At 52.6% G+C, this 27,500-nt stretch overlaps 1 protein-coding gene across 2 annotated transcripts in view; it reads left to right on the top strand.

Annotated features, from left to right (window-relative positions):
- Nucleotides 1–18,091, top strand: part of LOC143291574 (uncharacterized) — a 96,934-nt gene extending 78,843 nt beyond the window's left edge. For both annotated transcript variants that reach the window (XM_076601500.1, XM_076601501.1), the window contains 2 exons: nt 9,914–11,339; nt 14,400–18,091. In XM_076601500.1, the coding sequence (XP_076457615.1) occupies nt 10,588–11,339; nt 14,400–17,175 (3,528 nt within the window). In that variant the 5' untranslated portion in view covers nt 9,914–10,587 and the 3' untranslated portion in view covers nt 17,176–18,091. The remainder of the gene's footprint in view (nt 1–9,913; nt 11,340–14,399) is intronic.
- Nucleotides 18,092–27,500: the final 9,409 nt, after the last annotated feature.

The raw sequence follows: 27,500 nt of genomic DNA, 5'->3' as shown, positions 1-27,500 counted from the left end.
CTAAGTACCCATATTTATTTCTCCCATTTGCTTATGCCATTTTCGCTGGATTATTATTATTATTTTTTATTTTTTTAGGTCTTTCTTCTCCGCTGTCCACTGAGGACATTTTTTCAACAAACCTGTCCGTGTTGTTTCGTAAACAAAGACATTTATTTGACCTTGTACCTCTACTGGATGGTGAGATCCATGAGCTTCAGTATTTTAAGTGTTTATATGAACTTTACATGGCCTTTTTTCATTTACATGTCCGTTTGTTTATTTGTCTATTTATTTATTACAAACAAAATCACCTGTCAAAGCAGACACATAAATTCAAGACCCTGTTTTTTTGTGAGAGGGAAGGATCTGGAGAGAGTGAGAGAGAGAGAGAGAGAGAGAGTGTGTGTGTGTGTGTGTGAGAGAGAGAGAGAGAGAGAGAGACAGAAGAAGAAGAAAAGAAGGGTGTAGCTGGGTGCAGAATCACCATTCGACGCCCATCCCAAGTCCGGTTCATGCATAATTTATTAAAAGTGCACGCTCCCCCCCTACCTCCCCTCCCCCCTCCCCCCCCCCCCCCCACACACACACATCCCTTTCTCCCCACCCACAGCCACCCACACCCACCCCTCCACACTTCCGCCCTCTCTCCTAGACCTCCTCGTCTGTCTGTCTGTGTTCTCCTCCTCCCCTCCTGTTTGACTGCCCTCCTCCTCCTTCCGCCTCACTGTCTGTCTGTGTTCCCCTCCTCCCCTCCTGTTTGACTGCCCTTCTCCTCCTTCCGCCTCACTGTCTGTGTTCTCCTCCTCCCCTCCTGTTTGACTGCCCTTCTCCTCCTTCCGCCTCACTGTCTGTGTTCCCCTCCTCCCCTCCTGTTTGACTGCCCTCCTCCTCCTTCCGCCTCACTGTCTGTGTTCTCCTCCTCCCCTCCTGTTTGACTGCCCTTCTCCTCCTTCCGCCTCACTGTCTGTGTTTCCCCTCCTCCCCTCCTGTTTGACTGCCCTCCTCCTCCTTCCGCCTCACTGTCTGTCTGTGTTCTCCTCCTCCCCTCCTGTTTGACTGCCCTCCTCCTCCTTCCGCCTCACTGTCTGTCTGTGTTCCCCTCCTCCCCTCCTGTTTGACTGCCCTCCTCCTCCTTCCGCCTCACTGTCTGTCTGTGTTCTCCTCCTCCCCCCCTGTTTGACTGCCCTCCTCCTCCTTCCGCCTCACTGTCTGTCTGTCTGTGTTCTCCTCCTCCCCTCCTGTTTGACTGCCCTCCTCCTCCTTCCGCCTCACTGTCTGTCTGTCTGTGTTCTCCTCCTCCCCTCCTGTTTGACTGCCCTCCTCCTCCTTCCGCCTCACTGTCTGTCTGTGTTCTCCTCCTCTCCCCCCCCCCCCCTGTTTGACTGCCCTCCTCCTCCTTCCGCCTCACTGTCTGTCTGTCTGTGTTCCCCTCCTCCCCTCCTGTTTGACTGCCCTCCTCCTCCTTCCGCCTCACTGTCTGTCGTCTGTGTTCTCCTCCTCCCCTCCTGTTTGACTGCCCTCCTCCTCCTTCCGCCTCACTGTCTGTCTGTGTTCTCCTCCTCCCTCCCTGTTTGACTGCCCTCCTCCTCCTTCCGCCTCACTGTCTGTCTGTCTGTGTTCCCCTCCTCCCCTCCTGTTTGACTGCCCTCCTCCTCCTTCCGCCTCACTGTCTGTCTGTGTTCTCCTCCTCCCCTCCCTGTTTGACTGCCCTCCTCCTCCTTCCGCCTCACTGTCTGTCTGTGTTCTCCTCCTCCCCTCCTGTTTGACTGCCCTCCTCCTCCTTCCGCCTCACTGTCTGTCTGTGTTCTCCTCCTCCCTCCCTGTTTGACTGCCCTCCTCCTCCTTCCGCCTCACTGTCTGTCTGTGTTCCCCTCCTCCCCTCCTGTTTGACTGCCCTCCTCCTCCTTCCGCCTCACTGTCTGTCTGTCTGTGTTCTCCTCCTCCCCTCCTGTTTGACTGCCCTCCTCCTCCTTCCGCCTCACTGTCTGTCTGTGTTCCCCTCCTCCCTCCCTGTTTGACTGCCCTCCTCCTCCTTCCGCCTCACTGTCTGTCTGTGTTCCCCTCCTCCCCCCCCTGTTTGACTGCCCTCCTCCTCCTTCCGCCTCACTGTCTGTCTGTGTTCCCCTCCTCCCCCCCTGTTTGACTGCCCTCCTCCTCCTTCCGCCTCACTGTCTGTCTGTGTTCTCCTCCTCCCCCCCTGTTTGACTGCCCTCCTCCTCCTTCCGCCTCACTGTCTGTCTGTGTTCCCCTCCTCCCCTCCCTGTTTGACTGCCCTCCTCCTCCTTCCGCCTCACTGTCTGTCTGTGTTCTCCTCCTCCCCTCCCTGTTTGACTGCCCTCCTCCTCCTTCCGCCTCACTGTCTGTCTGTGTTCCCCTCCTCCCCTCCTGTTTGACTGCCCTCCTCCTCCTTCCGCCTCACTGTCTGTCTGTGTTCTCCTCCTCCCCTCCTGTTTGACTGCCCTCCTCCTCCTTCCGCCTCACTGTCTGTCTGTCTGTTCTCCTCCTCCCCTCCTGTTTGACTGCCCTCCTCCTCCTTCCGCCTCACTGTCTGTCTGTGTTCTCCTCCTCCCCTCCCTGTTTGACTGCCCTCCTCCTCCTTCCGCCTCACTGTCTGTCTGTCTGTTTCTCCTCCTCCCCCCCCCTGTTTGACTGCCCTCCTCCTCCTTCCGCCTCACTGTCTGTCTGTGTTCTCCTCCTCCCCCCCCTGTTTGACTGCCCTCCTCCTCCTTCCGCCTCACTGTCTGTCTGTGTTCCCCTCCTCCCCCCCCCTGTTTGACTGCCCTCCTCCTCCTTCCGCCTCACTGTCTGTCTGTGTTCCCCTCCTCCCCTCCTGTTTGACTGCCCTCCTCCTCCTTCCGCCTCACTGTCTGTCTGTGTTCCCCTCCTCCCCCCCCTGTTTGACTGCCCTCCTCCTCCTTCCGCCTCACTGTCTGTCTGTGTTCTCCTCCTCCCTCCCTGTTTGACTGCCCTCCTCCTCCTTCCGCCTCACTGTCTGTCTGTGTTCTCCTCCTCCCCTCCCTGTTTGACTGCCCTCCTCCTCCTTCCGCCTCACTGTCTGTCTGTGTTCTCCTCCTCCCCTCCTGTTTGACTGCCCTCCTCCTCCTTCCGCCTCACTGTCTGTCTGTGTTCTCCTCCTCCCCTCCTGTTTGACTGCCCTCCTCCTCCTTCCGCCTCACTGTCTGTCTGTGTTCCCCTCCTCCCCCCCCCTGTTTGACTGCCCTCCTCCTCCTTCCGCCTCACTGTCTGTCTGTGTTCTCCTCCTCCCCTCCCTGTTTGACTGCCCTCCTCCTCCTTCCGCCTCACTGTCTGTCTGTGTTCTCCTCCTCCCCTCCTGTTTGACTGCCCTCCTCCTCCTTCCGCCTCACTGTCTGTCTGTGTTCTCCTCCTCCTCCCCCCCCCCCTGTTTGACTGCCCTCCTCCTCCTTCCGCCTCACTGTCTGTCTGTGTTCTCCTCCTCCCCCCCTGTTTGACTGCCCTCCTCCTCCTTCCGCCTCACTGTCTGTCTGTGTTCTCCTCCTCCCCTCCTGTTTGACTGCCCTCCTCCTCCTTCCGCCTCACTGTCTGTCTGTGTTCTCCTCCTCCCCTCCTGTTTGACTGCCCTCCTCCTCCTTCCGCCTCACTGTCTGTCTGTGTTCTCCTCCTCCCCTCCTGTTTGACTGCCCTCCTCCTCCTTCCGCCTCACTGTCTGTCTGTGTTCCTCCTCCTCCCTCCCTGTTTGACTGCCCTCCTCCTCCTTCCGCCTCACTGTCTGTCTGTGTTCTCCTCCTCCCCCCCTGTTTGACTGCCCTCCTCCTCCTTCCGCCTCACTGTCTGTCTGTGTTCTCCTCCTCCCCTCCTGTTTGACTGCCCTCCTCCTCCTTCCGCCTCACTGTCTGTCTGTGTTCCCCTCCTCCCTCCCTGTTTGACTGCCCTCCTCCTCCTTCCGCCTCACTGTCTGTCTGTGTTCTCCTCCTCTCCCCCCCCCCCCCCCCCCTGTTTGACTGCCCTCCTCCTCCTTCCGCCTCACTGTCTGTCTGTGTTCTCCTCCTCCCCTCCTGTTTGACTGCCCTCCTCCTCCTTCCGCCTCACTGTCTGTCTGTGTTCTCCTCCTCTCCCCCCCCCCCCCTGTTTGACTGCCCTCCTCCTCCTTCCGCCTCACTGTCTGTCTGTGTTCTCCTCCTCTCCCCCCCCCCCCTGTTTGACTGCCCTCCTCCTCCTTCCGCCTCACTGTCTGTCTGTGTTCTCCTCCTCCCTCCCTGTTTGACTGCCCTCCTCCTCCTTCCGCCTCACTGTCTGTCTGTGTTCTCCTCCTCCCTCCCTGTTTGACTGCCCTCCTCCTCCTTCCGCCTCACTGTCTGTCTGTGTTCTCCTCCTCCCTCCCTGTTTGACTGCCCTCCTCCTCCTTCCGCCTCACTGTCTGTCTGTGTTCTCCTCCTCCCTCCCTGTTTGACTGCCCTCCTCCTCCTTCCGCCTCACTGTCTGTCTGTGTTCTCCTCCTCCCCTCCTGTTTGACTGCCCTCCTCCTCCTTCCGCCTCACTGTCTGTCTGTGTTCTCCTCCTCCCTCCCTGTTTGACTGCCCTCCTCCTCCTTCCGCCTCACTGTCTGTCTGTGTTCTCCTCCTCCCTCCCTGTTTGACTGCCCTCCTCCTCCTTCCGCCTCACTGTCTGTCTGTGTTCTCCTCCTCCCCTCCCTGTTTGACTGCCCTCCTCCTCCTTCCGCCTCACTGTCTGTCTGTGTTCCCCTCCTCCCCCCCTGTTTGACTGCCCTCCTCCTCCTTCCGCCTCACTGTCTGTCTCTCAGTCAACTCCGGGGCCAGTTCAGTACAGCTGTTGCTGTCTCTGTAGACCTCTCTGTCTGTCTGTCTGATTGAGAGAGACTGCCTGAGAGAGAGGGAGAGAGAGAGAGATAGAGGGAGAGAGAGAGAGAGTAAAAGGAGAAGAGAGAGACAGACAGACAGGGAAGACGGACAAAGAGAAAAGAGAGACAGACAGACGCAGACAGGCGGAGGAGGAGAGAGAGAGAAAAAATAGGTAGAGGACAATATAGACAAAGAGAGAGAGAGAAAGAGAGAGAGAGAGAACAGATAGACATAGAGAAGACATAGAAAAGAAGAAAGAGAGTGGGAGAGAAAGAGAGAGAGAGAGAGAGGAGAAGACCGAGAGACAGACAGGAAATGACAGACAGACAGACAGACAGAAGAGAGACACACAGATACATAAAAAGACAGGCAGACAAAGAAGCTTTTGACAGACAGGCAGAGAAGAGGGAGAGACAGGCAGAGAAGAGGGAGAGAGAGGGAGAGGGAGAGTGAGGGGGTGGAAGGGGGGTGGGGTTGAACGGGTACGGAGAAAGGACGAGAAGGAGAGGAATAAGTAATGCCCTCCCGCCCCCCCCCCCCCCCCCCCCCCCCCGTCTCCCCTCCCCTCCCCCGCGCTCCCCCTCTGAAACCCCCTCCTCCCCCCCCCCCCAACACACCCACCCAGTTGTGAAGATGCAAATTAGTGGATATTCAATAGGCTTGGATTTTTCTACTTGTGCTTCTTCTTCTTTTTGTCCCCCCCCCCACACACACCCACCCCTCCCCGCCCCTCCCCTCCCACGGAAAGAAAGCTGGCCAAAGGAAATGATGTTGGAAGGAGACTGGTTTGGTAAGGATGAAAACTGTGCAGGAAGGGGGGGGGGGGTACAACTTAGTGGTGACAGGCACCTTTGACAGCTGAACGAACAAACAAAATAGAATACGAAAAGAAGTCACCTCCAAACTTACCGGTTTTTTTTTTTAACTTTGTTTTTATTCAGTTCACGTGTACACGGTGGTAAGCAATCACTATCACTGACCTTGTTTTTTGTTGTCGGTTTTTGTTGGTTTGTTTGTATTTTGTTCGTTTTTTCTTTCTTAAAGAAAAAAGATGATAATGCATATTGGTGGGGAAATGGGAGCAGAGTGCAAACTTGTACAATGAAATGAATGTATGGAGACTGAAAAGGAAAGATTTGTTTCAAACTATCGGAGCATTTTACGTAGGAGTGGGACTTGATTACACTATAATATAGGTTAACATACACACTGCAGTTACAACACTTCATTTCCAGTTGAACATACAATGGATACCATCATTTAGCCAACCCAACCAACCAGGACTCCATAATAAAGGTGGGTATGGATTACTGTCGTTATTTGGCGTATGGTGTTTGTGAGCCTCGATGCCAGCTTAGCAATGTTCTTCATTTTGGATGAAGTGATGAATTGGAACTTCCCCAGCAAGACACGTTGATTGAAGGGAGAACAGAGGTCCACTGGGATGGAGGGGAGGGAACAAAACACCACCACCACCACCACCAACACCAACAACAAAAAGGATTACCATGTAGACATGAGAGTTGGTGGGGGTGAGGTGAAGGTTGCTAAACTTAGGTCAGTGTGACCCGCTTCTGTTCGCGCGCCTTTGAGCTGTGCTTGCTTGAAAGGTATATATGCAGATTTGCAGACATTCGACCAGAGTGCAGTCCTTTTTCTTTATTGTCGCCTTCCTTCCTCCCCCCCCCCCCCCCCCCCCCCCCCCCCCCCCCCCCTTTTCTTTTCTTTCTTTTCATTTTGATCCCCCGAGTAGTAAACTCGCCTTTCAAAGGATCTGGGATGGTGGAAGGATGTGGGGGTGGGGGTGGGTGGATGGGTTGGATGTTTGGGGTTCGGAGGGGGGGGGGGGTGGAGGCATAGGCCGGGGGGGGGGGGGGAGGGGGTGCGGGAAAGGTATGTGTGTTGTGGGGGGGTGTTGATGGGAAAGAGAGAGGAACAAAAGACAGGGAGAAACACACACACACGCACACACACACACACACACACACACACACACACACACCACGCACGCACGCACGCACGCACGCACACACACACACACACACACACACACACACACACACACACACACACACACACAGAACAACCACCTTGGAACACATTCTCATCTCTCGCCATTAACTCTCACTCGACGACCCCTTCGTTCGGCCTTGATGTCCTCTTCACAGGAGCCACAGAGCAGAACGGGTTCCTTTGCATTGATACAGCCCCACAAGGGTCCAATTGTGCCTTGCTTTGCAACTCACTTCTGTTGTCTGGCTGCGTTCTTGCACTGGTTGTCGTGTCTTTGGAGCTGCGGATTGTCACTGCACACACTGCACAATGTCACTAACTGCACAGTACAGAGTGTCATTAACTGCACAAAACACTATCTATCTATCTATCTATCTATCTATCTGTCTGTCTATCTGTCTGTCTGTCTGTCTGTGTATCTGTCTGTCTGTGTATCTGTTTATTTATTGATTTATTTATTTAATAATAATAATAATGGTATTTATATAGCACTGAATCTTGTGCATAGACAAATCTAAGCGCTTTCGCACCAGTCATTCTCACGCACGCATAACTCTAAAACTGGAGAAACTGAAGACAAGGAAGAGGCAGGGAAGGGAGGCTATTTTGGGAAGAGGTGGGTTTTAAGGCCAGACTTGAAAGAGCTGAGTATGGAGACTTGACGAAGCGAAAGAGGAAGTTCATTCCAATTGCAAGGTCCAGAGACAGAGAAAGATACGGCGGCCAACAGTCGAGAGTTTGAATCTGGGTATGCGTAAATGAAGTGGATCCGAAACTGATCGTAGTGAGCGAGATGGAGTGTAGAGGTGAAGGCAGCCACAGAGATAGGAAGGGGCTGATTTGTGAATACATTTGTAGCATAGAGTGCTGATCTTGTACTTTATTCGGTGTGAGACATGGAGCCAGTGGAGATGTTGCAAAAGAGGAGTGACGTGCTCAGATCTTTTCTTTCTGAGGACGAGTCGGGCAGCAGAGTTTTGTATGCGCTGAAGGGACTGAATGGATGAAGCAGGCAAACCAGAAGCATACGCTTGCAAAATACATACGTGTAGAATGTGGTTTGAAACACCACTGAGGCGCTTTATTCTCAGGTAAATTGGTCTTTTGTGCGTACGTTTGCAGTTAGCGACAGTGCAGTTAGCGACAGTACTGTTAGTGACAGTGCAGTTCAATAGCGACAGTGCAGTGCAGTTAGCGACAGTGCAATAGCGACAGTGCAGTTAGCGACAGTGCAATAGCGACAGTGCAGTTAGCGACAGTGCAGTGCAGTTAGCGACAGTGCAATAGCGACAGTGCAGTTAGCGACAGTGCAGTGCAGTTAGCGACAGTGCAGTTAGCGACAGTGCAATAGCGACGGTGCAGTTAGCGACAGTGCAGTTAAGGTCATACAACTGGGCTGTGATCCCCTCTGAAGGGAAAGAACACTTGATGCAGCAGTGTGTTACGTGACATGCACTGAACGTAAGAGGGGTTGGCGAGGGGAAAGTTTGGATGGTGGTGGTGGTGGTGGTGCACTGTGATTGTGGAAGGGGTGAAACAATGTCATGGAAGTGCGGGGGAGGGGGGACAGGGGTGGGGGGAGGGGGGAGGAGAAGGGAATTTGTGTAGCGAAGAGGGGCAGGAGGGTTGAATGTGGATTTATTGTCAATTTTTTTTTTTTAAATATTGTTTTGTCTTTTGTGACCCAGCGTCGTAAAAGACGGGTTTTTCAAGCTGCCTCGTGTGTGTGTGTGTGTGCGCGCGCGCGCGTGTGTGTGTGTGTGTGTGTGTGTGTGTGTGTGTTGCCGGTCTGCAGGTCTGGACTGTTTTTTTTGTTTTTTTTTGTTTTGTTGTTGTTGTTTTGTTGTTTGTTTGTCGTTGTTGTTGTTCAGTGTCAGCACGTTTCCCTGTGTGGTTTTTCCCGTCTTTTAAATCTGGCGCGGCTGGCAGTGAAAACACGCCCGGCCATGTTCTATTTATTAGCTTTATATCTAACGACGCGTTTGCAAACATGCTAACACACAGGACGCCCCCTTGGAAACAGTGCATCGCCTTTGTTGCTGCTAGCGTCATTAGTTACGTTGCCTGTTTGCTTCATTCAGTTTGGGGTATGCTGTTCACTGGATTCCGTTTCTCTTTCGGACCTTGTTGAAGAGGTTTTGGGATGAAAGGGGGCAGGGGGGGGGGATGTCGTTGGTTCTTTAACGTGCACTGAGGTCAAGTACACGTGTGTGCGTAGCCCAGGGAGCAGGGCACTTTTTCCACCTTCTTCTCCTGTTAGTGGTTATTATCACAGTCATCATTCAACGTCTGGTGGAGAGAGAGGTGGGGTGGGGGGGGGGGGGGGTGGGGGGTGAGCCGGTTGGGGTTGGTTTGGGAAGAGGAACATCATTGGGACCTGAAATGTATGGAGCCGAGGAGCGAGTCTCTCTGTGGCAGTATCTGTCTGTCTCTCTTTCACACACACACACACACACACACACACACACACACATACACGCACACAAAATGTGTGTGTGTGTGTGTGTGTGTGTGTGTGTGTGTGTGTGTGTGTGTACATTCATTGATTATTCCCTGGTGTCAGCTGAGGCGTGTCTCTCCATCAAGCTGCACCGTTCCGTGAAAGTGTAGATCTATCCACCGATAGAGAGCTATCCACGACCGCCATCCCGCCTTCCTACTTGCTTGCATAGGCCAGGACGTGACAGGCTGCTGCCCGCCACGCGGTCTTCATAGTGACTGCACTTCCAGGGAGATTTCCTGGATGACTGACATCCGATTGGTGTGAGAGGAGGGGATGGGTGGGGGTGGAAGGGCATTGGGAGAACATCTGTGGGGGGGAGAGAGAGAGGTCAGAACTGAACGATTTTATTCAAGGATAACTGTTTCAGGCATGGCCTGTTCTTCCAACCTGTCCTTGCTACTACAGAGAGAGAGAGAGAGAGAGAGAGATCAGAAAGGAATGATTTTATTCAAGGATTAGTATTTTAGGCAAGACCTGACCAGAGAGAGAGAGCGAGAGAGGTGAGGATGTATATAATTTACACATTCCCACACATTGTGTGACATGTCATTTTGAAAGCACCATTCCCATGTTTCAGGTCAGCCCTGTGCATGACGTGGCTGAAGACGTCTTCCGGACGCTGCCCTGTGATCGGAACACCGCGTGACTTGCTGAGTACTCAGCAGAACGAACGCCACGTGCTCCCTTTACAATCCGGTCCGACCATGGGAGTGACTGAGCACAAACTGTGTTGTCTGCTGTGACGGCGGCTTGTGGAGTTCGTTCCACTGGCACCACCAGCAACATGACTTCAGCGCAGACCCTTGTGACGTCACGTTTTGCGAGCGGTGTCGTCATTTGACCCTGACTGTGCTTGTGTGGTTGTTGTTGACTGGGGAGGGAAGGGAGTGTGACGGGGGTGGACAGTGGGATAGGAGTGTGACGGGGGTGGACAGTGGAATGGTACAGGAGTGACGAGGGAAGCTAGGAGTGTGACGGGGGTGGACAGTGGGATGGTACAGGAGTGACGAGGGAAGCTAGGAGTGTGACGGGGGTGGACAGTGGGATGGTACAGGAGTGACGAGGGAAGCTAGGAGTGTGACGGGGGTGGACAGTGGGATGGTACAGGAGTGACGAGGGAAGATAGGAGTGTGACGGGGGTGGACAGTGGGATGGTACAGGAGTGACGAGGGTTTCCCTTTCCCGCGGTCCGTCTTCAGCCCTCCCCCCCACCCCTTACCCCCTCACCCCCACCCCCCGTCCCCCACCGCCATGTTCCGCTGGCTGAAGGACCGCAGCAAGAAGACCCGCAAGTCTTCCTCCTCCCCCACCGCCAGCCTGCACAGCAAAGAGGACGACTACGGCTTCAAGCAGAAACTACAACAGCAGGAGCAGCAACAACAGCAGCAACAGACAGGCGGCGAGTACAGACGAGACCTGCCCCCCACCCCGGCAGACGTGACGTCATCCTGCAGCGTCACCACCGATGACGACAAGTCCCTGCACATCTACGAGGAGATCCCGGACCTCCCGTTTCGCTGCACCCCGGAGGGCGAGCTCCGCATCCACCTGGCGAGGGAGAAGGCGTCCAAGAGGATGGGGGAGGACCCCTACCCGACGACAACGACGACGACGGCGGCGGTTCCCTGGGGCTGGACCTACAGCCGCAACATCAGTCCCTACATGGTGGTGCCCATTGAGCGGCTGCCTCAGACGCCGTCCGATTTCCGAGCGGCTCCCCCCCAGCACCACAACGGCTCAGAGCTCCACCCCTCGCCGCACGACAAAGCCTTCACCTGCGCCGTGGTGGGGCGGCGGGGCAGGGCGGATGAAGGGGCGGCGCTGGCCAACTGCTGCAGCCACGACTCCCCGAGCCGGGGCGACGGGAGCAGCCCCAGCTGTTGCGGCAGCAGCGTGTTTGGGAGCCCCGGCTGCGAGGGTGGCCGCTGCGGCGACGGCGGGGTGGACATGAGTGACCGGCTGCTGAGTGCCATCAACCTGACCCGTCTGCTGGCCGCTGTCAGGTGAGTTCTTGTGCTTTGGACAGCAGTACAGCAGTGAGAGAGCCGTGTGGTCAGTACAGCAGTGAGAGAGCCGTGTGGTCAGTACAGTAGAGTGAGAGAGCCGTGTCGTCAGTACAGTAGAGTGAGAGAGCCGTGTGGTCAATGCAGTAGAGTGAGAGAGCCACGTGCAGTAGAGTGAGAGAGCCGTGTGGTCAGTGCAGTAGAGTGAGAGAGCCGTGTGGTCAGTGCAGTAGAGTGAGAGAGCCGTGTCGTCAGTACAGTAGAGTGAGAGAGCCGTGTGGTCAATGCAGTAGAGTGAGAGAGCCACGTGCAGTAGAGTGAGAGAGCCGTGTGGTCAGTGCAGTAGAGTGAGAGAGCCGTGTGGTCAGTACAATAGAGTGAGAGAGCCGTGTCGTCAGTACAGTAGAGTGAGAGAGCCGTGTGGTCAATGCAGTAGAGTGAGAGAGCCACGTGCAGTAGAGTCAGAGAGCCGTGTGGTCAGTGCAGTAGAGTGAGAGAGCCGTGTGGTCAGTACAGTAGAGTGAGAGAGCCGTGTGGTCAGTACAGTAGAGTGAGAGAGCCGTGTGGTCAGTGCAGTAGAGTCAGAGAGCCGTGTGGTCAGTACAGTAGAGTGAGAGAGCCGTGTGGTCAATGCAGTAGAGTGAGAGAGCCGTGTGGTCAGTGCAGTAGAGTGAGAGAGCCACGTGCAGTAGAGTGAGAGAGCCGTGTGGTCAGTGCAGTAGAGTGAGAGAGCCGTGTGGTCAGTGCAGTAGAGAGAGAGCCGTGTGGTCAGTGCAGTAGAGTGAGAGAGCCGTGTGGTCAGTGCAGTAGAGTGAGAGAGCCGTGTGGTCAGTGCAGTAGAGTCAGAGAGCCGTGTGGTCAGTACAGTAGAGTGAGAGAGCCGTGTGGTCAGTGCAGTAGAGTCAGAGAGCCGTGTGGTCAGTACAGTAGAGTGAGAGAGCCACGTGCAGTAGAGTCAGAGAGCCGTGTGGTCAGTACAGCAGTGAGAGAGCCGTGTGGTCAGTGCAGTAGAGTCAGAGAGCCGTGTGGTCAGTACAGTAGAGTCAGAGAGCCGTGTGGTCAGTACAGCAGTGAGAGAGCCGTGTGGTCAGTACAGTAGAGTCAGAGAGCCGTGTGGTCAGTACAGTAGAGTGAGAGAGCCGTGTGGTCAGTGCAGCAGTGAGAGAGCCGTGTGGTCAGTGCAGTAGAGTGAGAGAGCCGTGTGGTCAGTGCAGTAGAGTCAGAGAGCCGTGTGGTCAGTGCAGTAGAGTGAGAGAGCCGTGTGGTCAGTGCAGCAGAGTGAGAGAGCCGTGTGGTCAGTACAGTAGAGTCAGAGAGCCGTGTGGTCAGTGCAGTAGAGTGAGAGAGCCGTGTGGTCAGTGCAGTAGAGTGAGAGAGCCGTGTGGTCAGTGCAGCAGAGTGAGAGAGCCGTGTGGTCAGTACAGTAGAGTGAGAGAGCCGTGTGGTCAGTGCAGCAGTGAGAGAGCCGTGTGGTCAGTGCAGTAGAGTCAGAGAGCCGTGTGGTCAGTGCAGTAGAGTCAGAGAGCCGTGTGGTCAGTACAGTAGAGTCAGAGCCGTGTGGTCAGTACAGTAGAGTCAGAGAGCCGTGTGGTCAGTGCAGAAGAGTCAGAGAGCCATGTGGTCAGTACAGTAGAGTCAGAGAGCCGTGTGGTCAGTGCAGTAGAGTCAGAGAGCCGTGTGGTCAGTGCAGTAGAGTCAGAGAGCCGTGTGGTCAGTGCATCAGTACCATGTGAACAGTACAGTGTCAGAGCTGTGTGATCGATAAAGTGAGAGGTGTGGGATCAGTAGAGTGAGAGATGTGTGATCAATATAGTGGGTGCTTTATGATCAATAGAGTGAGAGTGGTATGATCAGTAGAGTGAGAGATGTGTGATCAGTAGAGTGAGAGATGTGTGATCAATAGAGTGGGTGCTTTGATCAATAAAGTGAAAGATGTGTGATCAATAGAGTGAAAGATGTGTGATCAATAGAGTGGGTGCTTTATGATCAATAAAGTGAAAGATGTGTGATCAATAGAGTGAAAGATGTGTGATCAATAGAGTGGGTGCTTTATGATCAATAAAGTGAAAGATGTGTGATCAATAGAGTGAAAGATGTGTGATCAATAGAGTGGGTGCTTTGATCAATAAAGTGAAAGATGTGTGATCAATAGAGTGAGAGATGTGTGATCAATAGAGTGAAAGATGTGTGATCAATAGAGTGGGTGCTTTATGATCAATAGAGTGAGAGATGTATGATCAATAGAGTGAAAGATGTGTGATCAATAGAGTGGGTGCTTTATGATCAATAGAGTGAGAGATGTGTGATCAATAGAGTGAAAGATGTGTGATCAATAGGGTGGGTGCTTTATGATCAATAGAGTGAGAGTTGTATGATCAATAGAGTGAAAGATGTAAGATCAACAGAGTGAGAGATGTGGGATCAGTGTTTTTTCCACTGTCATTTGTGAAGGACTGTGAGTGTGGAACTAGGAGGGAACATGGCACTGGCTCTTAGAGCGACAGCCCTGGGGGCCAGTTGGCCTTTGGGGGGCCACCCTCGGCTCAGAGAGTGGGGGTGTCACTTGAGCAATACACTCGCCACTAGAATGAAAGTCTAGTCCAGATAATCCGGACAGCTGTTGCCTCCACAGCTGCTGGGGTGAATTTCGGTCACAGGATTTTGCCAGAGGACAACTTTTTGTTGCCATGGGTAGTGCTTTGCTGTGCGTCAAGTGTTTGCTACACACGGGAACTCGGTTGGTCGTCTCATCCGAATGACTTCACGCTCAGTTTGGTTTTCCAGTCAAAGTTGGGAGAAAGGCTTCAGGTTCAAACCCAGACTCATGGACATGATGATGACTACTGATGATGAAAAATGATGATAACGACTGAAGATGATGATGGCTACCAATGACGATGATGATGATGATTACTGATGACTACTACTGATGATGATTACTAATGGTAATGACCACTGATGTTGATGACTTCTGATGATGATGATGATGATGAAGATGATGACTTCTGATGATGATGATGATGATGATGGTGATGATGATGGTGATGACTGTGTGGGCAGACTGTCCTCCTCATCCGCCGACACCTTCACCACCTCCCCCATCAGCATCGGCGTGGACAAGGACGGCAGGAACATCAGCGTCAGCGTCACCCCCACCACCCCTGTCATCCAGCACCCCAACAACACCAACAACGGAGCTATAGATGAACAGACCCGCCATGCCATCAACCACTCCCTACACCACCACCACCACCACCACCCCTTCCTTCACAACAACAGGACCGAGTCAGGGGCGGGCCCAGGCGTGGTGCCGCAGAGTGCAGAGAGTGTGCCGGCCCCTCCACAGTCCTCGGACAGCACGCAGGAGGAGGGGCCAGGGCACGGGAGCCAGCCACAACAACCCTGCCCCGACACTGACTCGGGACATCAACAACCCTTCCCTGCTTCCACGAGGGCAGACACTGAGTTCCCCTCTGAGCTGCCGCCGTCATCGTCACTGCAGCAGCAACAACAACAACAACAGCAGCATCATCATCATCAGCAGCAGCAGCCTGAGTCAGTGAAGGAGGAGGGGGAGGGGGAGGCAGCTGGAGGGGGGCAGGAGCAGAAGGAGGAGGAGAAAGGGGTCAGCAGCAGCTGGGGCAGGGCCAGTGTTCGCTTCCTGCCCAGCCCCATGGAGCAGACGGCGCTGACGGAGGTGCTGCAGCTGAGGCCCGGGCAGAGCGCGGAGCTGGACCCCGCCACCATCGACGCCCTGCTGCTCCGGCTGTGCTCACACACGCTGCACGCCGACCTGGCTGCGCCGCCACCAGGAGGAGGAGGAGGTCGGGACGGCGTCGGCGGCGGGGTGCTGCTCCCACAGGAACTGGAGGCCGTGGAGAACATGCTGAAAGAGATGCTCCGCAACGGCGAGGAGGAGGAGGGGGGAGGAGCAGGCCCTCACCACCACCACCACCACCACCACCACCCGTCCTCGCCAGCCGTGCGCAGTCGCGCGGAGAACAGCGACACGGGGTTCGAGTACGACGTCAGCACGTCCAGCGAGAGCGACCAGACCAGCTACGACTACTTCCTGTCCAAGGTGGCGCTCACGCGCAGTCTGGGGTGCGAGGTGAAGAAACTGGTTCACCTGCACGGGGAGGGGGAAGAGGGGGAGGAGGAGGAGAGGGAGGGGGAGGGGGCGTCCGAGGCTGGAGAGAGCCTGACCACTACCCTCTCCACCGTCTCCCCCACCTCCTCCCAGGACGGCGGCGGCGACTCTGATGACGACGGCACCATGGCGGACCTGTCCGAGTCTGAGAACAGCAGCGGATACTACGAGTCGGGCCTGCTAGCCCTGCAGGCCGGGCCTGGCCTTGCTGCTGCAGGGGACAGCAGCGAGAGGGGAGGAGGAGGAGGGTGTTGTCGGAGGAGGAGGGGAGGCGGGGAAGGGAGGAGGAGGAGGCGGCGGGGGCAGGAGGAGGAGGAGGATGAGCTGGAGGTGGAGGTGCCGTGCTTTGAGGTGCAGGGCGGGGGGGAGAGCGAGGAGGTGACGGGGGAGGTGGTGGTGGCGGCTCCGTCGCCGTTGACTGACGACCCCTGCCGGGTCAGGGAACTTCGAACCGGGACAGGGGCGGCAACCCCCTCCTACTTTCCCTCCTCCTCCTCCTCCTCCTCCTCCCTCCCGCGACTCGCCGAGGCGGCTGGGGGGACAACAACAGCAACTGTAACAACGACGGCAACAACAACAACAACAGCCACGGCGCCAGGCTGCCTTGCCTCTCGCGTCCCCCACCCCAACAAGGGCAAGTGCTCAGGCGGGTGCAGAAAGTCGCGCCACCACCACCACCCCCACCACCCCCACCACCCCCGCGAAGGGAGGGAGAGGAAAGGCGGGGAGCGCGGCACCAAGAACCACCCCCACCACCACCACGAACACAGCCACACCGCCCCCAACCCCAAAGACAACGCCTGTGCCCTAGCTCCCCCCAGGGAGAGACAGATGCTGCTCTCCAGGGACATTCCTACCCCCACCCCCACCCCTACCAGGGGCCCGGACCAGACCCAGGGTGTGGGTGGGGGTGTGGGGGTGGGTGGTGTCGGGGGGGAGGAGGGACGACGAGGCAGCGCAGACTCCGCCGGCCTGTCCTCCTGGACCACCCTGTACTCCTCTCCTCCCTCCCTTCCTCCTCCTCCTCCACCCGTCTCCTCCTCCTCCTATTCCTCCATCTCCACCACCACCACCACCACCTCCAGCCAGGCGCGGAGTAAGGCTGAGAGAGCCAGCAGAGGTGGAGGAGGAGGGGGAGGGGGCAGTCAAGAGGGAAGGGGGAAGGGGAAGGGCGGGGGCAGGAGTCCCCCAGACTACCCTTACTCCCTGCTCTATTCCACACCTCCGGCCAAATCCACCAGCCACCACCACCACCCACGCAGGCTGAAGGTCAAACACCTCCACCACCACCACCACCACCCCTCCAAGACTGTGGGGGGGCCCTCCTCTTCCACCAGTGCCACGGGGGAGAAGAGAGAGGGGGGTGAGAGGTCGGCGGCCCCCACCAAAAGGGAGAGCATCAGCGGCGGGGGCGGGGGGGTGTACAGCGAGGCCTCCTCCTCCTCCTCCTCTCGCCAGGCCTCTGAGGTGTACTCCCTGCCCGCCGCCCTGCCTCCGGACCCCCAGGGAGTGGGCTGTGGGGGTGGGGGAGCTGGGGGCCACCCCCGTCACCACCACCACCAGGTGGCCCCCCACGACGGGTCCGAGGTGTACGGGACGCGGGCAGGGCTGCAAGGGGCCTGCCACAACCGTCTGCTGTCCGACCTCATCATGCTCAACTACAACCGCCAAGTGCTCAACATGTGAACGACGGTTCTTTGTTGTTGTTGTTGTTGGTTGGTTTTTGTTTTTGGGGTGGGGGTTGTAGAGTGCGGGCCTGGTTGTGTATGTGGGTAGGGATGGGTGGGTTGGGGTGGCGTGGTGCAAGAATGTTGGTGTCAGTAATGCTTCATGACGGGCACGGCTGTGTGTGTGTGTGTGTGTGTGTGTGTGTGTGTGTGTACATAGTCGAGAGACTTGATTTGTTCTTTTTCTGGAGTGGACGTTTCCTCCAGTCCGCATGTATTTATGGTTTGAATAGAGGCCAACTGAACTGTGTGACTGTGCTCTTGCTTTTGGTTTGACGAATTCCTAGGAAAGGGTTGCGATTTGAAAGCAAGCAAGCAAGCGCACACACAGACACAGACACACACAGACACACACACACACACACACACACACACACACACACACACACACACACTGAGAGAAAAATAGGGAAAAGGTTGAGCGAGTGTATGATATTTTGTCCCCCAAAAAATATGTGCATTACTGTGAATGTTACCGATATTGTGACTATGTGATTTCGATACCTTTTCCATTAATGAAAGAAGAAGTGGTGTCTTTGAACTTTGTTGGATCAATACTTTTAATGTCATCAGTCGTATTTAAGGTGTGAAATGTGATTTTGTCAGCTGAGTCACCAGAGAGCGAGAAAGAGAGAGAGGGAGAGAGAGAGAGAGACGGAGGTGGGGGAGACGTTTGATCATAATGCAGTTGTATGACGTAAAGCTTGATGAAAGTGCGTGCGTGCGTATACGTCCGTGTGGGTGGGTGGATGGGTGTGTGTGTGTGTGTGTGTGTGTGAAGTCAGGTCTTAGTTAATTGGGAGGAAAGAATAGGCTTATATAAGTAGCTTTTTTTTCATTTTTTTTTTCATTGTGCCATCAGAAGAAGAGAGTAAGGAAAAGAAGACAAAAGAAAGGGGGGGGGGAAGTGGAGGGGGGCGAGGGGAGGGTACTGTTGAAGCAGAGAAGTCATATCATGAAAATCAACCAAAACACCCAACACACGAGGATTTATAATGGGGGAAAAAAAAACCCACTACACCACACGGTCAAATAGTAAATAAACATAAACATGATGCTGACACAATTATAACACAGGAAAGCAACGTCCTGACGTCATTAACATCATTATACAGGAAGAGAGATAGGGGGAAGGGGGGGGGGGGGCAGCCGGATAAAGGTCAAAACTGAGAGAGGGAGGAAGCGGGAAGACAGACAGCCACAGACAGACAGGCATGTCACAGACACCAGGATAGTCATAGGAAGCGGGAAGACAGACAGCCACAGACAGACAGGCATGTCACAGACACCAGGATAGTCATAGGAAGCGGGAAGACAGACAGCCACAGACAGACAGGCAGGCATGTCACAGACACCAGGATAGTCATAGGAAGCGGGAACACAGACAGCCACAGACAGACAGGCAGGCATGTCACAGACACCAGGATAGTCATAGGAAGCGGGAAGACCGACAGCCACAGACAGACAGACAGGCATGTCACAGACACCAGGATAGTCATAGGAAGCGGGAAGACCAACAGCCACACACAGACAGGCAGGCATGTCACAGACACCAGGACAGTCATAGGAAGCGGGAAGACCGACAGCCACAGACAGACAGGCAGGCATGTCACAGACACCAGGATAGTCATAGGAAGCGGGAAGACAGACAGCCACAGACAGACAGGCAGGCATGTCACAGTCACCAGGATAGTCATAGGAAGCGGGAAGACAGACAGAGACAGACAGACAGGCAGGCATGTCACAGACACCAGGATAGTCATAGGAAGCGGGAACACAGACAGCCACAGACAGACAGACAGGCATGTCACAGACACCAGGACAGTCATAGGAAGCGGGAACACAGACAGCCACACACAGACAGGCAGGCATGTCACAGACACCAGGACAGTCATAGGAAGCGGGAAGACAGACAGCCACAGACAGACAGACAGGCATGTCACAGACACCAGGATAGTCATAGGAAGCGGGAAGACAGACAGCCACAGACAGACAGACAGGCATGTCACAGACACCAGGACAGTCATAGGAAGCGGGAAGACAGACAGCCACAGACAGACAGACAGGCATGTCACAGACACCAGGATAGTCATAGGAAGCGGGAAGACAGACAGCCACAGACAGACAGGCATGTCACAGACACCAGGATAGTCATAGGAAGCGGGAAGACCGACAGCCACACAGAGACAGGCAGGCATGTCACAGACACCAGGATAGTCATAGGAAGTGGGAAGACAGACAGACAGGCAGGCATGTCACAGACACCAGGATAGTCATAGGAAGCGGGAAGACAGACAGCCACACACAGACAGGCAGGCATGTCACAGACACCAGGATAGTCATAGGAAGCGGGAAGACAGACAGCCACAGACAGACAGGCAGGCATGTCACAGACACCAGGATAGTCACAGGAAGCGGGAAGACCGCCACAGACAGACAGACAGGCATGTCACAGACACCAGGATAGTCATAGGAAGCGGGAAGACCGACAGCCACACACAGACAGGCAGGCATGTCACAGACACCAGGATAGTCACAGGAAGCGGGAAGACCGCCACAGACAGACAGACAGGCATGTCACAGACACCAGGATAGTCATAGGAAGCGGGAAGACCGACAGCCACAGACAGGCAGGCAGGCATGTCACAGACACCAGGATAGTCACAGGAAGCGGGAAGACCGCCACAGACAGACAGACAGGCATGTCACAGACACCAGGATAGTCATAGGAAGCGGGAAGACCGACAGCCACAGACAGACAGGCAGGCATGTCACAGACACCAGGATAGTCATAGGAAGCGGGAAGACAGACAGCCACAGACAGACAGGCAGGCATGTCACAGACACCAGGATAGTCATAGGAAGCGGGAAGACCGACAGCCACAGACAGACAGGCAGGCATGTCACAGACACCAGGATAGTCATAGGAAGCGGGAAGACAGACAGCCACACACAGACAGGCAGGCATGTCACAGACACCAGGATAGTCATACTAAAATAGGAAAGGGAAGACATCTTTCCATCAAATGTTTAGAGTTTTCTTCCCCTCCTTTTTTTTTAATGGTTTTTTTTTTTAGTTTGTTTCAAACGACATTATATATATATGTGTGTGTGTGTGTGTGTACGCACGCGCGCTTACGCATGCGTGTGTGCGTGCGTGTAAGGGAAATAGTGAGGGAATATTTGTATATTCAGTGCAGTTGTTTGACGAAGAGTTGCTGTCATCTGAAATGGTATTTGGAGGAAAAACAGGGAGGGGAGACGACCAAATGCAGATACTGAGTACACGACTCGTTTGAATCGTTTGTTTCTGGCCGACCAAAACTGAGTTGAAGAGAGAGAGAGTTGGGGGGCGAGGGGGTGACAGAGAAACAGCATTATGTGGGTTTTCTGTTGGTGTGTGTATGTGCATGTTTGATGCCGAATATTGGCAGACATCTACTCTTCTATGACAGTGTTGAAGATTGTATTATATTATGTAAATATAACTTGACAGGCTGAGATAATTATTATAATTATTTCAAACAGAACTGTTTACCATAACAAGGCTTCTGTTTCCCTCAGATCCTAAACAAAAAAGACGTGATCGACAAGCGAGCCTGTGTTTCATCAGACACAAGACAAGCATAGCTGCATAGCTTCTTGGCTTTTTTTTTTCTCATTTGAAGGAAGATCACCCATGATAGTGACAGAGAAAGAGGCTGGTGGATTCAAATTATCTTGTTCAGACTGTGTTTGATAGACAAAAACAACAACAAAAACAAAAAAACCCACTCTTTTCTCTTCTTCAATATTCCGACACAGATCAAAAAGAAAAGTTCTACGATTATTGTTATTCTTCTTCTCATTTGTCTTCACCATATAAATATAAATGAATGACTAAAGAAATAAAGAAGAAAGAAAGGAAGGAAGGAAGGAGGCACAGAGAAAACTATTGATCGAAAAAAAAAATCAGGGGAAAAAAAGATTCACGAAGATTGAGAGGTTGTTTTATAATTTTGTTTTTATATGATGTATTTTTTTTTATAACTTAAGAAAGGAAGATGGAAAAAGAAAGAATGAAACAGTTTGTGGAAGTCGGGAAGGAAGTGGAAAGGAGGAAGAATGGGAATGAAAGCAAGGAAGGAAGGACGAGTGAAAGGGTGGGGGAGGGGGGGGGATAAAGGAAGGAAGAATGGAATGAAAGCAGAAAAAGGACGGACGAGTGAACAGGGGTGAAAAGGGGGGTGGGGGGGGGGATAAAGAAAGGAAGAATGGGAATGAAAGCAGGGAAGGAAGGACGAGTGAAAGGGTGGGGGAGGGGGGGGGGAAGGAAGGAAGAATGGAATGAAAGCAGAAAAAGGACGGACGAGTGAACAGGGGTGAAAAGGGGGGTGGGGGGGATAAAGGAAGGAAGAATGGGAATGAAAGCAGGGAAGGAAGGACGAGTGAAAGGGTGGGGGAGGGGGGAAGGAAGGAAGAATGGGAATGAAAGGAAAAGGACGAATGAAAGGGTGTGTGGGGTGGGGGTGGGGGATAAAAGAAGGAAGAATGGGAATGAAAACAGGGAAGGAAGGACGAGTGAAAGGGGGGGGAGGGGGGAAGGAAGGAAGAATGGGAATGAAAGCAGGGAAGGAAGGACGAGTGAAAGGGGGGGGGAAGGAAGGAAGAATGGGAATGAAAGCAGGGAAGGAAGGACGAGTGAAAGGGGGGGGGGGAAGGAAGGAAGAATGGGAATGAAAGCAGGGAAGGAAGGACGAGTGAACAGGGGTGAAAAGGGGGGGGGGAAGGAAGGGAGAATGGGAATGAAAGCAGGGAAGGAAGGACGAGTGAAAGGGGGGGGGGAAGGAAGGAAGGAAGAATGGGAATGAAAGCAAGGAAGGAAGGACGAGTGAAAGGGTGGGAGGAGGAGGGGGGATAAAGGAAGGAAGAATGGGAATGAAAGCAGGGAAGGAAGGACGAGTGAAAGGGGGGGGGGAGGAAGGAAGAATGGGAATGAAAGCAGGGAAGGAAGGATGAGTGAAAAGGGGGGGGGAAGGAAGGAAGAATGGAATGAAAGCAGGAAAAGGAAGGACGAGTGAACAGGGGTGAAAGGGTGGGGGAGGGGGGGGGATAAAGGAAGGAAGAAGTGATTATGACTTAATTTGGTTCCTCCAACAGTTGAGAGGCATGGCTGGTTTGTCTCCTTTGTCTGAAGCCTTCTAATGTGCAATGTAAAGAATGATAACAGACAACAACAACAACAACCAAATAATCCAATAATAATTGTGAGTTGATGTATCACAGGTGAAGACAAGGAAACAATAAAACAAACTGTTGATAAACTGCATCAGCTTTCTGTTTTCATTGACTGTGTTGTTTCTTTGTCTGTCTGTCCATACCAGTCACTTTCTGTCTTTCCCTTATCTGTCTGTCCATACCAATCCCTTTCTGTCTTTCCCTTATCTGTCTGTCCATACCAGTCACTTTCTGTCTTTCCCTTATCTGTCTGTCCATACCAACCCCTTTCTGTCTTTCCCTTATCTGTCTGTCCATACCACCCCCTTTCTGTCTTTCCCTTATCTGTCTGTCCATACCAGTCACTTTCTGTCTTTCCCTTATCTGTCCATACCAGTCATTTTCTGTCTTTCCCTTATCTGTCTGTCCATACCAGTCATTTTCTGTCTTTCCCTTATCTGTCTGTCCATACCAGTCACTTTCTGTCTTTCCCTTATCTGTCTGTCCATACCAGTCATTTTCTGTCTTTCCCTTATCTGTCTGTCCATACCAACCCCTTTCTGTCTTTCCCTTATCTGTCCATACCAGTCATTTTCTGTCTGTCCCTTATCTGTCCATACCAGTCATTTTCTGTCTTTCCCTTATCTGTCTGTCCATACCAGTCACTTTCTGTCTGTCCCTTATCTGTCTGTCCATACCAATCACTTTCTGTCTGTCCCTTATCTGTCTGTCCATACCAACCCCTTTCTGTCTGTCCCTTATCTGTCTGTCCATACCACCCCCTTTCTGTCTGTCCCTTATCTGTCTGTCCATACCACCCCCTTTCTGTCTTTCCCTTATCTGTCTGTCCATACCAGTCACTTTCTGTCTTTCCCTTATCTGTCCATACCAGTCACTTTCTGTCTGTCCCTTATCTGTCTGTCCATACCAACCCCTTTCTGTCTTTCCCTTATCTGTCTGTCCATACCAGTCACTTTCTGTCTTTCCCTTATCTGTCTGTCCATACCAGTCACTTTCTGTCTTTCCCTTATCTGTCCATACTAGTCACTTTCTGTCTGTCCCTTATCTGTCTGTCCATACCAACCCCTTTCTGTCTTTCCCTTATCTGTCTGTCCATACCAGTCACTTTCTGTCTTTCCCTTATCTGTCTGTCCATACCAACCCCTTTCTGTCTTTCCCTTATCTGTCTGTCCATACCAGTCACTTTCTGTCTTTCCCTTATCTGTCCATACCAGTCACTTTCTGTCTGTCCCTTATCTGTCTGTCCATACCACCCCCTTTCTGTCTTTCCCTTATCTGTCTGTCCATACCAACCCCTTTCTGTCTTTCCCTTATCTGTCCATACCAGTCATTTTCTGTCTTTCCCTTATCTGTCTGTCCACACCAACCCCTTTCTGTCTTTCCCTTATCTGTCTGTCCATACCAACCCCTTTCTGTCTTTCCCTTATCTGTCTGTCCATACCAACCCCTTTCTGTCTTTCCCATATCTGTCTGTCCATACCAACCCCTTTCTGTCTTTCCCTTATCTGTCTGTCCATACCAACCCCTTTCTGTCTTTCCCTTATCTGTCTGTCCATACCAGTCACTTTCTGTCTTTCCCTTATCTGTCTGTCCATACCAGTCATTTTCTGTCTTTCCCTTATCTGTCTGTCCATACCAGTCATTTTCTGTCTTTCCCTTATCTGTCCATACCAGTCATTTTCTGTCTTTCCCTTATCTGTCTGTCCATACCAACCCCTTTCTGTCTTTCCCTTATCTGTCTGTCCATACCAACCCCTTTCTGTCTTTCCCATATCTGTCTGTCCATACCAACCCCTTTCTGTCTTTCCCTTATCTGTCTGTCCATACCAACCCCTTTCTGTCTTTCCCTTATCTGTCTGTCCATACCAGTCACTTTCTGTCTTTCCCTTATCTGTCTGTCCATACCACCCCCTTTCTGTCTTTCCCTTATCTGTCTGTCCATACCAGTCATTTTCTGTCTTTCCCTTATCTGTCTGTCCATACCAACCCCTTTCTGTCTTTCCCTTATCTGTCCATACCAGTCATTTTCTGTCTTTCCCTTATCTGTCTGTCCATACCAGTCACTTTCTGTCTTTCCCTTATCTGTCTGTCCATACCAACCCCTTTCTGTCTTTCCCTTATCTGTCTGTCCATACCAACCCCTTTCTGTCTTTCCCTTATCTGTCTGTCCATACCAACCCCTTTCTCTCTTTCCCATATCTGTCTGTCCATACCAACCCCTTTCTGTCTTTCCCTTATCTGTCTGTCCATACCAACCCCTTTCTGTCTTTCCCTTATCTGTCTGTCCATACCAGTCACTTTCTGTCTTTCCCTTATCTGTCTGTCCATACCACCCCCTTTCTGTCTTTCCCTTATCTGTCTGTCCATACCAGTCATTTTCTGTCTTTCCCTTATCTGTCTGTCCATACCAACCCCTTTCTGTCTTTCCCTTATCTGTCCATACCAGTCACTTTCTGTCTTTCCCTTATCTGTCTGTCCACACCAACCCCTTTCTGTCTTTCCCTTATCTGTCCATACCAGTCACTTTCTGTCTGTCTCTTATCTGTCTGTCCATACCAGTCACTTTCTGTCTGTCCCTTATCTGTCTGTCCATACCAGTCACTTTCTGTCTTTCCCTTATCTGTCTGTCCATACCACCCCCTTTCTGTCTTTCCCTTATCTGTCTGCCCATACCAGTCACTTTCTGTCTGTCCCTTATCTGTCTGTCCATACCAGTCACTTTCTGTCTGTCCCTTATCTGTCTGTCCATACCAGTCACTTTCTGTCTTTCCCTTATCTGTCTGTCCATACCAGTCACTTTCTGTCTTTCCCTTATCTGTCCATACCAGTCATTTTCTGTCTTTCCCTTATCTGTCTGTCCATACCAACCCCTTTCTGTCTTTCCCTTATCTGTCTGTCCATACCAACCCCTTTCTGTCTTTCCCTTATCTGTCTGTCCATACCAACCCCTTTCTGTCTTTCCCTTATCTGTCTGTCCATACCAACCCCTTTCTGTCTTTCCCTTATCTGTCTGTCCATACCAGTCACTTTCTGTCTTTCCCTTATCTGTCTGTCCATACCACCCCCTTTCTGTCTTTCCCTTATCTGTCTGTCCATACCAGTCACTTTCTGTCTTTCCCTTATCTGTCTGTCCATACCAATCACTTTCTGTCTTTCCCTTATCTGTCTGTCCATACCAACCCCTTTCTGTCTTTCCCTTATCTGTCCATACCAGTCATTTTCTGTCTTTCCCTTATCTGTCTGTCCATACCAGTCACTTTCTGTCTTTCCCTTATCTGTCTGTCCATACCAACCCCTTTCTGTCTTTCCCTTATCTGTCTGTCCATACCAACCCCTTTCTGTCTTTCCCTTATCTGTCTGTCCATACCAACCCCTTTCTGTCTTTCCCTTATCTGTCTGTCCATACCAACCCCTTTCTGTCTGTCCCTTATCTGTCTGTCCATACCAACCCCTTTCTGTCTTTCCCTTATCTGTCTGTCCATACCACCCCCTTTCTGTCTTTCCCTTATCTGTCTGTCCATACCAGTCATTTTCTGTCTTTCCCTTATCTGTCTGTCCATACCAACCCCTTTCTGTCTTTCCCTTATCTGTCCATACCAGTCACTTTCTGTCTTTCCCTTATCTGTCTGTCCACACCAACCCCTTTCTGTCTTTCCCTTATCTGTCCATACCAGTCACTTTCTGTCTGTCTCTTATCTGTCTGTCCATACCAGTCACTTTCTGTCTTTCCCTTATCTGTCTGTCCATACCAGTCACTTTCTGTCTTTCCCTTATCTGTCTGTCCATACCACCCCCTTTCTGTCTTTCCCTTATCTGTCTGCCCATACCAGTCACTTTCTGTCTGTCCCTTATCTGTCTGTCCATACCAGTCACTTTCTGTCTTTCCCTTATCTGTCTGTCCATACCAGTCACTTTCTGTCTTTCCCTTATCTGTCCATACCAGTCATTTTCTGTCTTTCCCTTATCTGTCTGTCCATACCAGTCACTTTCTGTCTTTCCCTTATCTGTCTGTCCATACCAACCCCTTTCTGTCTTTCCCTTATCTGTCTGTCCATACCAATCCCTTTCTGTCTTTCCCTTATCTGTCTGTCCATACCAACCCCTTTCTGTCTTTCCCTTATCTGTCTGTCCATACCAATCACTTTCTGTCTTTCCCTTATCTGTCTGTCCATACCAATCACTTTCTGTCTTTCCCTTATCTGTCTGTCCATACCAATCACTTTCTGTCTTTCCCTTATCTGTCTGTCCACACCAATCACTTTCTGTCTTTCCCTTATCTGTCTGTCCATACCAATCACTTTCTGTCTTTCCCTTATCTGTCTGTCCATACCAATCACTTTCTGTCTTTCCCTTAAGTAGGACTCGAAATGTCTGTGTTGGTTTGGTTGTCTGTCTGCCTGTCCACTCCCCCCACCCCCTCTCTCTTTCTCTCCCCCCTCTCTTTCTCTCTCTCTCTCTCACACACACACAAACTCTCTCTCTCTCTCCCTCTCTCTGTTTCTCTCCTCCTCTCTCTCCCCCGTCTCTCTTTTTCTCTCTCCCTCTTTCTTTTTCTCTCTCCCCCCCCTCTCCCCCCCCTCTCTCTGTTTCTCCCCCTCTCTCTTCCTTCTCTCTTTGTTCCACCTTCTCTCTCCCCCTCTCTCTGTTTCTCCCCCCTCTCTCTTCCCCCTCTCTCTCTCCCCCCTCTTTCTTTTTCTCTCTCTCCCCCCCTCTCTGTCTCTCTCCCCCCCTCTCTGTCTCTCCCCCTCTCTCTGCTCCCAAATGAATAGTTTCCCAACCCATGTGTGTATCGATGATTCTTCTGTCTGAATGTCTTCATTGCCACAGTCACCACCACCCACCCCCTCCCCCACCCACCCACCCATCTCCCACTTCAGGAGATGTTATGGAGATCGTCGTTTCATTTTATCCTGTTGGCCGTCACCCGTGCACGCCAGCACACGTCTGTGTGGTCACCCCGACACGAGCAGCAAGGCGGGCTAGTCTTCTTCTTCTTCTTCTTCTGCGTTCACTCGTATGCACACGAGTGGGCTTTTACGTGTATGACCGTTTTTACCCCGCCATGTA

Source organism: Babylonia areolata, chromosome 17 (genome assembly GCF_041734735.1).
Source record: "Babylonia areolata isolate BAREFJ2019XMU chromosome 17, ASM4173473v1, whole genome shotgun sequence".
In the NCBI taxonomy this organism is placed as follows: Eukaryota; Metazoa; Mollusca; class Gastropoda; order Neogastropoda; family Buccinidae; genus Babylonia; species Babylonia areolata.
Note: the sequence above shows the minus strand (reverse complement) of the source record. Positions and strands in the feature narration are given on the sequence as shown.